Here is a 14,032-nt window from a genome sequence, read left to right as displayed (position 1 = left end):
ATATATATATATATATATATATATATATATATATATATATATATATATATATATATAAAAAATTTGTGCATCAGTACAGTGAGTCTGCAGTTAATTATGGATAAACTGTGTCCAAAAAAAAGGCCAGCAGAAACTGCAAGTCATCATTTTATCAGTCGGTTTAACAGCCAGAGAGCTTTTCATCCATCAAACTGGACCCAGATGACAGAGAAGTTCTGTAAATGTGTAATCTAAGAGGGCTACACATCTTTGTTCGCTATAAATAGACGCACAAATCTGCTTTGTTTTGTCGACACAAACGCACAAAGAGTAAATGCTGTGTCCTGATTTTCCGGCAGAAATTTAGGTGACCCAGAACCTTCAGGAAACCGGGTCAGAAATAAAAGCCGCTGATCTCCGAGCAGAACCAAACACAAAGTTTCTGTTTATGTATAAACGGGGATTTAAATACAACAACAGAAAACTAAACACGGTTTAGTTTGTGGGGCTCAGAAAAATAACCTTTAAAGCAAAAGCAGCAACTTTAGATCATAAAGCGACTTAAAGCCTGGTGCTGTGCGTGTTTTTTTTACAAATTACTCCATAAAGAGACTGAATTGTACAGAAAACGTTTTCATCAAAGACGTTTTAAACGCAGAGGGGATCACCAGAGAGAAAACAAAATGCATTTTTCCAAAGATGAATTCAAAAATGAAGGAAGATGCGCGATCCATTGGATCCAGAGGTGGACCTGCCGGGCTGCTTGGATCTTAGTGCAGCTTAACCTGAATGTGTGACATAAGGTCACAAACATCTGGCTGGGCTTTCTCCTTCGCGATTCTCTGCTAGAGAGCAAAATGAATGGTTTCATCAGTTCTGCCAACTGGTTCCGGACCTGGAGCCCAGACCATCACACCACCACCCTCGTGTTTGACTGTAGGAATGAAGTAACCTGACCCTAGCCAGCTGTATGTCGCTCCGCCTAGCTTCACTCACATCCATCTAGGACATCTCCCATAGAGTGATTTCTCCAACCAATTTTATTGTCCAGCCAATCAGGACGCAGGGCTGGAGTTTCATGGATGTGACGTAGTGGAGACGCGACCGTGACGTGAGACTGTTTTGATAGCAATGGCAGCTCGCATTGAGGAAGCAAGCGTTAACATTGATGCTGCTATTTCTTCCGTGTTGTCCAATCTACCTAATATTGTTTCATTAAAAGAACATCAGAGAACGCCTCTGAAGGCTTTTGTTGGTGGAAACCATGTTTTCGCCCTTCTCCTGACCGGATTTGGCAAGTTTTGTTTTCCGAGGCTCGTCCGTGGCGGAGCGGTTAGCGCTAACCATATTAGGAGGCCTTTAGTCCTCAACGCGGTCGGCCCGGGATCGACTCCGACCCGCGGCGCTTTGCTGCCTGTCTTTCCCCCTCTTCCTGTCAGCTCACTGTCAATAAAACGCCACTAAAGCCGCAAACACATTAAAAAAAAAGTTTTGTTTTTCCTGCGTCACTCTCACAGCGTCACGGGTTAGCTTCGGTGTGAGTGGTTGAAATAGCACGTCGATAAAGATGACAGACAAGTGGCTTATCCAATCATATGCAAGGATTTTTGATAAGGCCCAGCCTTCAATAAAGGCAATTCCTATGGAGAGGAACCAGATGGATGTGAGTGGAGCTGGGCGGAGCGAGACATGCATCTGGCTAGAGTCGGGTTAGAAATGAAGATCTGTTTCTGAAACGCTCTTTTTGGTGAATGTGAGACGTACCCGTGTGTTCCTCTGGGTCAGCAATGGTTCTGGTCTTTTTTTTGCCCATCTCTCTTCTCCTGATTGTTGATTCGTAAACTCTGACTTTAACTGAGGCGGTGAGGCCGGCAGAGCTGCAGGTTTTGTTCTGGACTCTTTTGTGACGTCCTGGAATTTTCCTGGGAAGGTTCTCCACCGTTCCACGTTTCCTCCAAGGGGAGAACAATGGTTCTCTCTGTGGTTCTCTGGAGTATTAATGCCTAAGAAACGTCTTTCTAACCCTATCAGCTGCCTTTTCTTCATGTGTTCAGCACCTCTTCTGTTTATTACCATTTTATTACATCCTGTTTCTTCCAACCATCGTTGAAGTATCTGGCATTAATCAGCAGTTAATTTTTGAACTTATACAGTAGCTGAGAAATCACTTAGTCTGGAAAAGCAGGAGAGTTTAACAGGAAAAATCCAGGGATGAAGGGAAACTCCAACAAACATGCTGCAAAATGACCTTAATGATGGCAAGAAAAGGAAGAAAGAACATGCAAAATGGCATTGCAGCTGTTGAACAGAAGCAAAATTGGCAAAATAACAGGAAAACGTAACAGCATCAAGGGGGAAAAGATGCCAAGGAGACATATTAAATAGATCCAGATGCATAACGATCCTTAAAAAGACAGAGAAAGCCACTCCTGCAGATTTTGCTTTCTGCAATTGTCCCCCAGAGCTTCACGTTGTTTACTCCCACACACACACATGATTCAGATCCACACACATGATTCAGATCCACACACATGTTTGGTGTTAACAAGCAGCTGGAGAGTCTGACCCCTGCCAACATGGAGCATCAATATTTCATCGTATTATGTCTGACGGCAGAAATGTGATCAGAAGCAGGTAATGTTGGGGTCTCCAGCGTGATGTGAATGCGGGACGGATCCCTTATTAGCACCCATCGATACCGTCTGGACCCGATGGAAATAGCAGCCGATAGAGCGGCCATCTGACGGCAGCAGCAAGGCGGCAGCTGAAGTGTTTGCTGTGTTGACAGAGATCTTTGGGAAGGAAAACAAGACCTCATTAACAGACTGCGAAGCTGTAACTGTTCCACCGTAAGTCTGCCACCTTTATTCTCACGTTTGCAGCCGACAGATTTCTCCTAATGAGATTCCCGCGGCTCATATTTATCGCCGGCTGCTTGTTTGCCTTTAAATGTGTTTGTGTCAGAGCAAGGCCGTGTACGGGCTGCCGTCTGTGCATCTGCTCCTGTCAGGAAAGGTGACGGCAGTCAGACTCACTTACACACGGAGAGATGTTATCGTCCTGCTGCTGGTCGGCTTATCGAGACGCGGCGTGGAGCCAGAGGAGTCAGAGGAGTCAGAGGAGCCAGAGGAGTCAGAGGAGTCAGAGGAGTCAGAGGAGCCAGAGGAACCAGAGGAACCAGAGGAGCCAGAGGAGCCAGAGGAGTCAGAGGAACCAGAGGAACCAGAGGAGTCAGAGGAGCCAGAGGAGCCAGAGGAGCCAGAGGAGCCAGAGGAACCAGAGGAACCAGAGGAGCCAGAGGAACCAGAGGAGCCAGAGGAGTCAGAGGAGTCAGAGGAGTCAGAGGAGTCAGAGGAGCCAGAGGAGTCAGAGGAGCCAGAGGAGTCAGAGGAGTCAGAGGAGCCAGAGGAGCCAGAGGAGCCAGAGGAGTCAGAGGAGCCAGAGGAGCCAGAGGAGCCAGAGGAGCCAGAGGAACCAGAGGAACCAGAGGAGCCAGAGGAACCAGAGGAACCAGAGGAACCAGAGGAGCCAGAGGAACCAGAGGAACCAGAGGAACCAGAGGAACCAGAGGAGCCAGAGGAACCAGAGGAACCAGAGGAACCAGAGGAGCCAGAGGAACCAGAGGAACCAGAGGAGCCAGAGGAGCCAGAGGAGCCAGAGGAGCCAGAGGAGCCAGAGGAGCCAGAGGAACCAGAGGAACCAGAGGAACCAGAGGAACCAGAGGAGCCAGAGGAGCCAGAGGAACCAGAGGAACCAGAGGAGCCAGAGGAACCAGAGGAGCCAGAGGAGCCAGAGGAGCCAGAGGAGCCAGAGGAACCAGAGGAGCCAGAGGAACCAGAGGAACCAGAGGAACCAGAGGAACCAGAGGAGCCAGAGGAGCCAGAGGAGTCAGAGGAACCAGAGGAACCAGAGGAACCAGAGGAGCCAGAGGAGCCAGAGGAACCAGAGGAGCCAGAGGAGCCAGAGGAGCCAGAGGAGCCAGAGGAACCAGAGGAACCAGAGGAGCCAGAGGAACCAGAGGAGCCAGAGGAACCAGAGGAGTCAGAGGAGCCAGAGGAGCCAGAGGAGCCGCGGACCTGTCCGTGTTCTGGCTTATCTCGTGCCACTTCCCGCCTCCTTGTCTGTGGGATCATGGACTCATCCAAACCTTTCTCACCTCTAAGCTCCTCCTTGGACACCTCCTCTGGGCTTTGAGGCTCTCTGGGTCTTCGGCTTGTTCGTCAGGTTGAAAAACCGGCTGGAATTGAGCCCCAAAGCTCTCAGGAATCCTCACAAGCACCAACCACGGCGAGGCTCGCTGCCTCGCTGCCTCGCCACGATTAAAAACGCAACTCTTCTGTCCTGACATGGTTTGCGTCTAAAAGCTTTTCACTGTACGCCTCTGACATGGAGGCTCCCAGAATCCACCCCCAGATACCCGCTTCCAGGTCAGAGCCCACGCTGAACAACCTCCGGCTCTCACGGAAAGTCCGCTTCCATTCCAAAGCCACTTTCCCTTTAAATAACACCACAGCAGGAAGGCTGCGTGTCTTTTCTGTCCAGGGGGATTTATTTTTGTTTTGTTGGTAAATTCTAGGCTAGAGACGAACAAATTAGACAAAAATGTGCAAAAACCTGGTTGCATCCTTAATATTTGGAGCACCTTTTGATTTAGTTTCAGTCTTCATGATTCCACGCCTACCAAAGCTCGGCTAGCTCGACGTACCGCCTCTTCCCCTCAGAGTCCCGCTGGTGGCCGAATGCTGTGATTCAGGCGCGTTAACCTGGAAACAAATCTAAAAGTTGCGCCACACTTACCCTTGAGGACTGGATTTAGGTTTATGGTACTTAAAATATCACAGAATAATAATAAAGTCGATTTGTCCTGCTGGGATTTTCCAGATTTGTATCATGTAACTTCAGCTAAAGAGGTTTGAGGATCAAAAAGATCTTGTTGTACAAAGGTATCAGTCAGGAGAAGGGACATGACTTGCATAACATGGCATAATTAAGACAGATATCAACTACTGCAATTTGGGGCAAAAATGAGAAAAACTGGATGTTTGTCCAAAATTAGTGAAGAGCGACGCTGAAAGCTGAATGATCTCTAGGATCCAAATGCAATTACAACCTTCTGTATTTTCCATTTGCCTGCACTAAATAGAGGAGATTAAACCCAGAATGCTTTAGTGAAACTGAGTCCAGGCTTAATTTAGCCAGGATCTCAGGAAAATCCCGGATTAATCCTCCGTCTTGGTTTTGTGAAACAGGCCTCTGGGATTTTTACAACAGCAAATCTTTCAATTCATCTGTGGATATTTTCAGCTAACAACAATTGTCTAAATTCTCATAATACCCTTTAGGTATCAGTCAGTCATCCTGGTTAATCATGACTCTCCTGCTTCACAGGAAGAGTTGTTTCTTTGCTTTAACTAAATGCTCTCCCTTAATGATCAGCCGTTTAACTCGTCGCTGTTAATTGTGTGTGGAGTAGGCAGAGATTTTACTCAAGTAAGAGCAGCACTACTGCAAGATATTTTCACTCAAGTCAAAGTAAAAAGTACCCAGTCAATAAATTACTCATTCAAGAGTAAAAAAGGCTACTCAAGTTCTGAGTAAATATTTATAACAACTGAGTTAATATTTAAAATGATGGAATTGGTCCAGCAGGAATATTACATTTAAATTCTGGTATTTCAGCGACTAACATATAACATTACAAACAATAACAATTACAAAGTAACAAATTAAGGCAGAAGAAACACTTTTCTAAACGTTTCTCAACATAAAACTTGATCATGTAGATACTTTAAGTTAGGACAGTGGAAAATACTTCCAATAACAATATCTACTATTTACTGTATGACCTGTACACTGCAAAAACAGATCTAAAAATAAGTAAAATGTTCTTAAAATTAGTGTATTTGTCCTTGATCTGAGCAGGTAAATAAGATTATCTTCCAATAGAATGAGTATTTGACCCCTAAAATAAGATAATTAAACATCCTGCACTCTTAATAAGATGATGGAGATGAGTTTTTTCCTATTTTAAGTGCAACAATCTTATTCCATTGGCAGATCATCTTATTTACCTGCTCAAATCAAGGACAAATACACTCATTTTAAGAATATTTTACTTATTTTTAGTTCAGTTTTTTGCAGTGTAAATGACTCGATGAAGAAAATACCATTAAACCAACAAAAGTTGTCTACAAACAGGAAGTCTCACCTTAATATAAACTGTAGATGTGTCTCTGGTGCATTTTTGTTCTTAATTCAGTAAATTTACTCACAGTGAACAGAGTAGCCTGACATTTTACTCTAGTAAGAGTAGCGATACTTCTTCATGATATTTACTCAAGTAAAAGTAAGAAGTAGGTTGCAGTGAAACTCCTCCTAGAAGTATGTTTTGTTCAAAAAGTAAGTGTAACAGAGTAAATGTAGCTGGTTACTACCTCCTCTGCTCTAATTTAATTGTCCTATTCTGGCAGACGCCATCTTTACCAGCATATTGTCTGTTTCCCAACTCACGACTTACACTGTAAAAAGGCACTAAAAGTAAGTAAAATCTTCTTAAAATGAGTGTATTTGTCCTTGATCTGAGCAGGTAAATAAGATTATCTGCCAATGGAATAAGATTTTTGCACTTAAAATAAAAACAGTTCATCTGCATCATCTTATTTAAAGTGCAGTTTATCTAATTATCTTATTTTAGGGGTAAACCTACTCATTCTATTGGCTGATAATCTTATTTACCTGCTCAAATCATAGACAAATAAACTAATTTCAAGAAGATTTTACTTACTTTTAGCTCCTTTTCTGTAGCAGATCCCCTTCGCCGGCTGTTTAATTCGCAGTCCTGCTCGACGCGGCGCAGACGAGTCTTTTCTTGTTGTGGTTGTGTTGTACAAATCCAAGCAACGACTGGGAGATTATTAAAACTGGCAGCTCTTTGTGTCAGACTGACGGCGCAGCTCGGCGACAGAGCGCAGCAGATGACTTTGATGCTGCTGCAGGATTCCTCTAAAAGCCAAGTCGTAGTAAACGAGCTGTGACTCCGAGTCACATTCAACAAAACATTTTTACACGTAGAGAAGTTCAGTCAGCTGCAGCAATTAACCCGAGAAAACAATTATTCTAACTATCTGATGGACTAAACTGTGTTTGAAAGTCAAATGTCGCCTTAAATGATCAACTGAGGAAAATGCTAATCATTTTAGGTCTTTTGATTTTTTTTTATTGAACCCTGAACCTAACGGCAAAACTTTCCATAAAGCTCAAACAGTAAAAGTCTGTGATTAAAACAAGCGTTTCTTTTCTCTTCATCCTTTCAGCACATTATAAATTCAAGCATCGTCTGGTTCAGCTACAGAAACTAATTCAGCTGTTGACACGTTTATCTGCTTTGTTTTTGCCTCTGTCGTTATGCTGAAGAAAAAAGTGCATGAAGGTAAAATGTAATGACATAAAATACTTTCTTTAGACATCTAAAATTTAACATTTGGAGCTTATAATGGTCTCTATAAGAAAAATTAAAAAGGTAAAAAAAAGTAAGGTTATTTGTCACAAACCTGAGTTACTTGGTGTTCTGGAGAAGCCATCAGCGTTAACATGAGTAAATATTAGGCGTGTAAATCACCAACTTTGTCTCGACGTGATGTTATATCAATTTGTTTGTATGATGATACGATATTTGCTGATATAAACTGTTTTAAGATTTCCGATCCATGCGATTGAAATGATACGATATTATCTGCCTAACTAACACAATTTACACAATTAACTCACAAAAAATATGATTTCACCGTTTTATTTCTAGGGAATCAGGCATTTAAGTAAAATAAAAGAAGAAGAACAACAGATCACCTGTTCATGCCTGAATTTCAAAATAAAAGTGTATCTTAAAAATTATGATTGGATCGATATTTTTATGTAAGACCGACATAATTGGCTCGTTCTGTTTAATTTAACCCAGAAAAAATCCTCTAGGTTAAAGTTTCAAAGCCAAATAAAAACAGTTTGAATAATTCAAAATTAAGCAATTTAAACTCCTCAAAAGTTTTTTGATAAATGCATTTTTGTGTGTCTAATGTGGCAAATATTATGGCATTAGACCAAAGGATAATTGACAGAATAGATCAGAATTTAACAAAATTGTATACTGGGATAAAAAAAAAAAAAAGTTTTGTTACTTTAAATAAATGTGCTGGATATTTTTTTTTTTGCGTATTTTCAGTAAAAGTACAAAAATATTCCATAAAATCATGTTTTTCTTAATGTTAGACCAGGCAATTCTTAAATATTCATGATAGATTAAGCCCAAGGACAAACGTTACAGGTCTTTATTTCTATGGACATTAAAGGGCTCTATGTACGATGAATAAATGTTTAACGTCTTAGACATCGAACACTTGAGACTTTTCCCTCAAAGACCTAAAATATGATTTTGGGTTTCAAGAAGTGAAGTGTTGACGTCTCTAAGATTAACCAGATTGTTTTTTATCTACTTGACGATATATATTTTAACACAGGGCCGCAGATCACGTTACTCCTGGGTTTAAACTCCAGTCCATCGCTGGATTAAGGTAAAACGAATTCTGATGCTGGTTTCTTTCACCGTTTTTCAGGATTATCTCCTGAGTCACATGTACAGCAACGCCGCCAGAGATGACCTATGGAGCAAACTTACCCAGGTATGTCTCACCTGTTTGTCGGGTTTTAAACCAGCCTCATCACATTTGGCCCAAAGGCTTTCAGCCTCTGCAGGAGTGGAGGGCAGCCAGACTCACTGAGGCTGTTAATTAGTGATTAACTCCAATCAAGACCAGAGAGATGCTCGTTAAAGCTGTTCTGATAAATATTTGTTGCTAAGTTACCTCGAGTGACGCATTTTCCCATTGGTCGTTCAAACAAGACAACGTTTTTATTGTAATCGCCATCTATGTTGTGTTATTTTCATTCTTAATAGTTTTAATTGATAGGCAGCCAATTAGAAGTCTAGTCACTCGTCTTTCTCTAATTAAGGCCGTATAATGACCGGTTTGCTGTCGTCTTTGTGGTTGCTTAAAGGCCATGCACTCAGAAGGGCGGGACATTGACATTGGAGAGATGATGGACAGATGGACTCTACAAATGGGCTACCCTGTCGTCACCATCAGCAAAAACCAATCGGAGCAGCTGCCGACCCGTTACATCACCGTCACCCAGGAGCACTTCCTGTACGGAGAGGAAGTCAGAAACAACGTCAGGTTAGACTTATTCTGCATTGTCTCAATCAAAAGTCCCTGGAGAGGTTTATTTAGACCATTTTCTTTATTTCTAACCATAAGAGGATGACTTGCTAAAGGCATAAGTTTCCTCCCACAGGGATGGAAATGTAATTCCTCTCCTTAAAAAAAAAAAAGCAGATCAAATTAGCTTTTCTACTGATGATCCAGGAGAAGAAGAACAGAATGCTCTCCAAGTGTACCATGTAGGAAATGTTTAGTGATAAACGATCTTCATATGTCACAGTTTTTATGACTTCTGACTCATCTGGAGTTTGGAAAACTCGCTGAAAGGACGATCTTAAAGCCTCACGTTCCATGAAGCCCTTAAATTTGTTCGTTTTCCAATCATGCCGTGTATTTTTTTCCCTTCTCCCACGTTTCCTCACCTGCTTTACAACCTTTTCATCATTTATGTGTCATCCATATTTAATTGCCACGATGTTTTATTCACACCCTCGACAATCTTCGGAGTTTATTCTCTTCTGTGTTTTATCGACCCATTTTCTCCTTCATCAATACTTCAGCAGTTACCCTCCTCTTCCTCGCCTGTTGTTCCCGTCGTCTGCTGCCATTTTCTTCCTCTCCTGCGCGGCGGCTGACATTTACATTCTCCACGTCCCGCTCAGTTTTGCTCTGGAAGCTTCCTTCACGCTCCTCGTCTTTTCATCTGGGTTCTTTGTGTTTCGCTCCTGAGGTTCTTTCTGCTCTTGAACTGAAGCCGCCGGTTTAGGTGCTGCGGGTTTCTTTCTGCGTTTGCTCTCTTTGAGTCTCTCAGAGCTGCGTTCAGACTCACTCCGCCGTCTCTGGGTGTTCCCCGGCCCTTTAGGAAGCAAACCGCGTTTTGGTTCTGAAGCCAGGAGCACCGGACGGAGATGAGCTGCGTTCAGAAACACACCTGAGGAAATGTTTCCTTTATTGATCGTTTCAACAAGAATCAAGACTCTTTATTGTCATTATGAGACCATAACTTAATTTAGTAGGTATACATGTTAAACAGTTATAAGCCTTTAGTATGCATCACACTAGAGAAGTCAGATCTGATTAGTTTAATTTAGCTGCACAGTTAAAATGAGGAGAAATCACCTCCACCATACTCCACCAACATAGTATAAAAGAATCCAAACAATACAAACAAGAATAATACTTCAATTTATTAAAAATGTGTAGACTACATTAATATGAAGGGTAAAAAGTCATCTTTTAAAAATAAAAATTAAAGATAATTGAAATAGCATGCATAAGCAATGACACATAATCTTAATCGTTTTTAAATAACTTTTGAGGCCTTTTACTGAATAGCTGTTTTTTGCTGAGTGGGTAAATTTGGCTCCTCTGTGTCGAACTGAGAACCGACCTCTGCTGGACTATTTAGAAAGATGGAGCGCTGACTCTGGTGAGTTTAATGTAAATTTGACTGCATCGGTGTATTCCCACGACTTTCATCAGTTAAATAAACAAAGGTGCAATTTTACAAAATGTTGATGTTAGTAAGAGTCTGTGGCTCCTGAAGCAGAGGAGTGGACGGACGATGATTATCTGATTAAGTTGTGTTTCTGAAAAGTTGTGGGGAAGGTTCTTCCTTAAACTATGATGCAATAAGTTATTATGCATATAAAGAAGCAATCAGTCTGCGGTAAAATAATGACCAGCCCTCTTCATTATACCAGCAGCTCTATGTATTTTTCTACAAACCCATTTTTTCCATTTTAAGATTTTTTTTCAACAATAACTCCAAGAAATGTTGCTCTTTGCCACCAATAATAATTATTTAATGTTTCCCAGTATATGACGTGTCACCACTGAAAATAATTAAATTTTATTTTTTGTTTTTTTATTCAAAGATGATTTATTTTATCTGAACCAAGAAGCGTAGGCGTAGGATCTTTGAGAAGTGAATCCAAATGTGAGTGGGAGAGACCCCGGGTCATATTGTCAGCAAATAAAGAAAATTGGAGGCATTTATTAAATCATTTATGTAAATTAGAAATAACAATGACCCAAGAATGGAGCCCTGAGGAACTCCACAAAGTGTTTCAGCCCTGTTTGAACTGCAGCCCCTAAATGCATCAAATCGCTGCCTGTGGCAGACGTAGTTAAATAACCATTTTGGAGCATTATCATCAAATTCATACTCCTAAATATCCTCCATTGAGGTGATTCACAGTATCAAATGCTTTTGATAAATAAATTAAAATACTATAGGGGAATTTATTATTTTTTAGTGCAGAGGTAACTTATACACATGATGTTCTTCCTAAACCTCGTTGTGTTTGTAGAGAATAGAATCGTGGTCTAAATGACAGAGAACTCTTTGGTTTTTTTATGTTTCTTAAGGCTCCTTTATTCTCTGGGTTAAATGAAGCTTTCAGCCGCGGCCGCCAGCTTTATAGTACAATAAATACCGAAACTGTTACGGCTAAGAATGTTATTGCAGCGTAAGAAGAGGGAGAGCTGCTTTCTGCACTTTTGTTAGATCTATCCAAGGCTTTAGAAACTGTTAAACAGGCTGTTATCTCTGGAGTTTAATGAGCCGCCTTCTCCAGGCTTTAAATCACACGATACTGTTCAGACGTTTGTTGCCCATGATTACAAGTCCCAGTCTAAGTCCCATCTCTGGCTAAAGACTCAGAATCAGGCCATATGCTGGGGTTCTTATTTTTTTTTTTTAGTTGTGTACTTTTTATGATTATTTATCAAAGCATCTTTTAAAGTTACTGAAGACGAGAGCTGTCAGAAAATATGAAGCGAGAACAAGAATGGAGATTGAGCTCAGAATCGTCTTTATTTGGCCGTGAATTTGTGAACAATCGGGGAATCTGACTGTGGTTGCAGCGTTCACGGCATACAGTCGGTTGGTATTTATTTTTGCCTGAATTTCTCGGTGTAATGAACAGAAAGTGTGAGGTTGTGTTATTTGCAGCGTGCTTGCCTTGTTTCACAGCAGTGTAGCTGCCTACACAGGGGAGGGCGGTCAGCACAGCAGGGGAGCACGGCTCTTTTCAAGGACCACCAGAATGAAGCCGGGACGTTTAGATCATAAGCTGCATTTTAAATTCTCATTCTTAGCTGCTCAGATCTCCTGGTTAAGCTCGTTAGCCAGGCTAGCTCCCTGATTGGATAACTCGACTAATTAACCTAACTAAGCTATCCTCCAATGTTTCATCCTAGGATTCTACAGGGTCTCCAAATATCTTTTAAAATAACTACAAAGATCAAAATATGAATTTAAGACCTGAATATATCCAGATTTACCCATTGCCATTGAAACAAGTCCTAAAATTAAACATTAATTTTCATTTTTGCTTCTACCTTCAACTTATGCTTTGTTATTATTGAGTTTTTAAGTAGCCACTATTTAATCAGTGAGAATTCTATACAGCATTCTCACTGATTGTTTTCCTGATTTTCTTTATTATTATTACTCCGTACGTTTTTCAGCGTCTAACTACTTCTGCAAAATTCAACCGATTTCAACAATTTTGGGATTCATTCTCGACATTACTGCTATATCTCATGGTTACACTAACTTTTATAATTTTTTTTAAATATTTGTACCTTTTGTGTTTTTTGCTCCCATTGAAATGAATGCAAGTTCCTTCAAATTCTTCACATTATTCACACTCTTCAAATGTTTGTAAATATTCAAATTATTCAAAATTTTCTAATTTTTCACATTGCTCAAATTGTTCAAATTATTCAAATTGTTCAAATTCCTTGAAATTCCTAAGATTCGTTTAAAGTCTTCAAAAAAATACTACTACTTCTACTACTGTCTAACTGGTTTAGCTCTTTCATAACATTTTTTTAATCGTTCATCTTTTGTCATTTCATGTTTAAATTGGTTCTTCTTTGATTTGAATGTTTTTCAGCAGATTAGCATTCTCACTCGCTGTTACACAGGAACAGCCTTTTCTAGTTTTTAATATATTCTGTTTGTTTTAAAGTGTAGTTGTGAAGATTTTAGGTATTTTTATTCTTTAACAAACCATATTGCCTTCTTGTAAAGTAAACTGACTTAATGCAGTTAGTTTTTAGCTGAGTCCATTATTGGAATAAAACCAATATATCCCTGGTAGTTCATATAACAGCCTCTGTGTCACCAATAAAGCGTGTTTTTATTCTACGTTTGGCTAGTAGAGGCATAAAAGGTCTGGAGTCCCATTTAACAGCTGAAAACCAGAGACCTGAGAACATGAAGGTATTATAGCTGCTTAATGGAAACACCAGGGCTAAAATATAGGCCTGGAAATATAATCATAATGATTTTAAATATGTAGAATATTATAGAAACTCTGTTATCAGCTTATTCTATAAAGTCAAGAACAGAAAAAAGGCATCAAAACTATCACAATGTTTAGCATTTATTCTATAATTTTACTTATGTTTATGCATTTCTTTTAATTATTTGATATCATGGTTGCAGTGATTACAGATTTAATAATCATTAAGTCAGATCATTTTAGCACCACAAAGGAATAATTATTGATTATTTGTTTCAAAGAAAAGAGAATAGTTAATGTGGAATAAATAATTTAAACAATAAATAGTTAAAGATGTGGATTTAAATGTGTTTCTGTGAGGCTGTGGAAAAATTTTTTCGTTATACTCAAGATGGTCATGCTGTTAGATTCCAATTATTATTTAATCATTTAGTCAATTAACTTTTTGAAGCATTTCAGATCATTACTGTCGACCGACATCTTTGATCTGAACAGGAGAAAAGAAAGTCAAAGAAACAAGGGGCAGAACGTGTTCGTAAAGCAAAAACAAAATCTAAAACAATCCAAACATCCGTTGTGTTTCCT

The 14,032-nt window shown here is 40.3% G+C and overlaps 1 protein-coding gene across 1 annotated transcript in view; it reads left to right on the top strand.

The window, feature by feature from the left end:
• Positions 1 to 14,032, top strand: part of LOC105937149 (thyrotropin-releasing hormone-degrading ectoenzyme) — a 179,090-nt gene that overhangs the window by 114,449 nt on the left and 50,609 nt on the right. Inside the window, exons 7-8 of the mRNA XM_036148813.1 lie at positions 8,586 to 8,651; positions 9,028 to 9,206. Coding sequence (XP_036004706.1) covers positions 8,586 to 8,651; positions 9,028 to 9,206 — 245 coding nt within the window. The remainder of the gene's footprint in view (positions 1 to 8,585; positions 8,652 to 9,027; positions 9,207 to 14,032) is intronic.

Source organism: Fundulus heteroclitus, chromosome 17, assembly GCF_011125445.2.
Source record: "Fundulus heteroclitus isolate FHET01 chromosome 17, MU-UCD_Fhet_4.1, whole genome shotgun sequence".
NCBI classification, from domain to species: Eukaryota; Metazoa; Chordata; class Actinopteri; order Cyprinodontiformes; family Fundulidae; genus Fundulus; species Fundulus heteroclitus.
The sequence above is the reverse complement of the archived record's forward strand: the minus strand, read 5'-3'. Positions and strand labels throughout refer to the sequence as shown.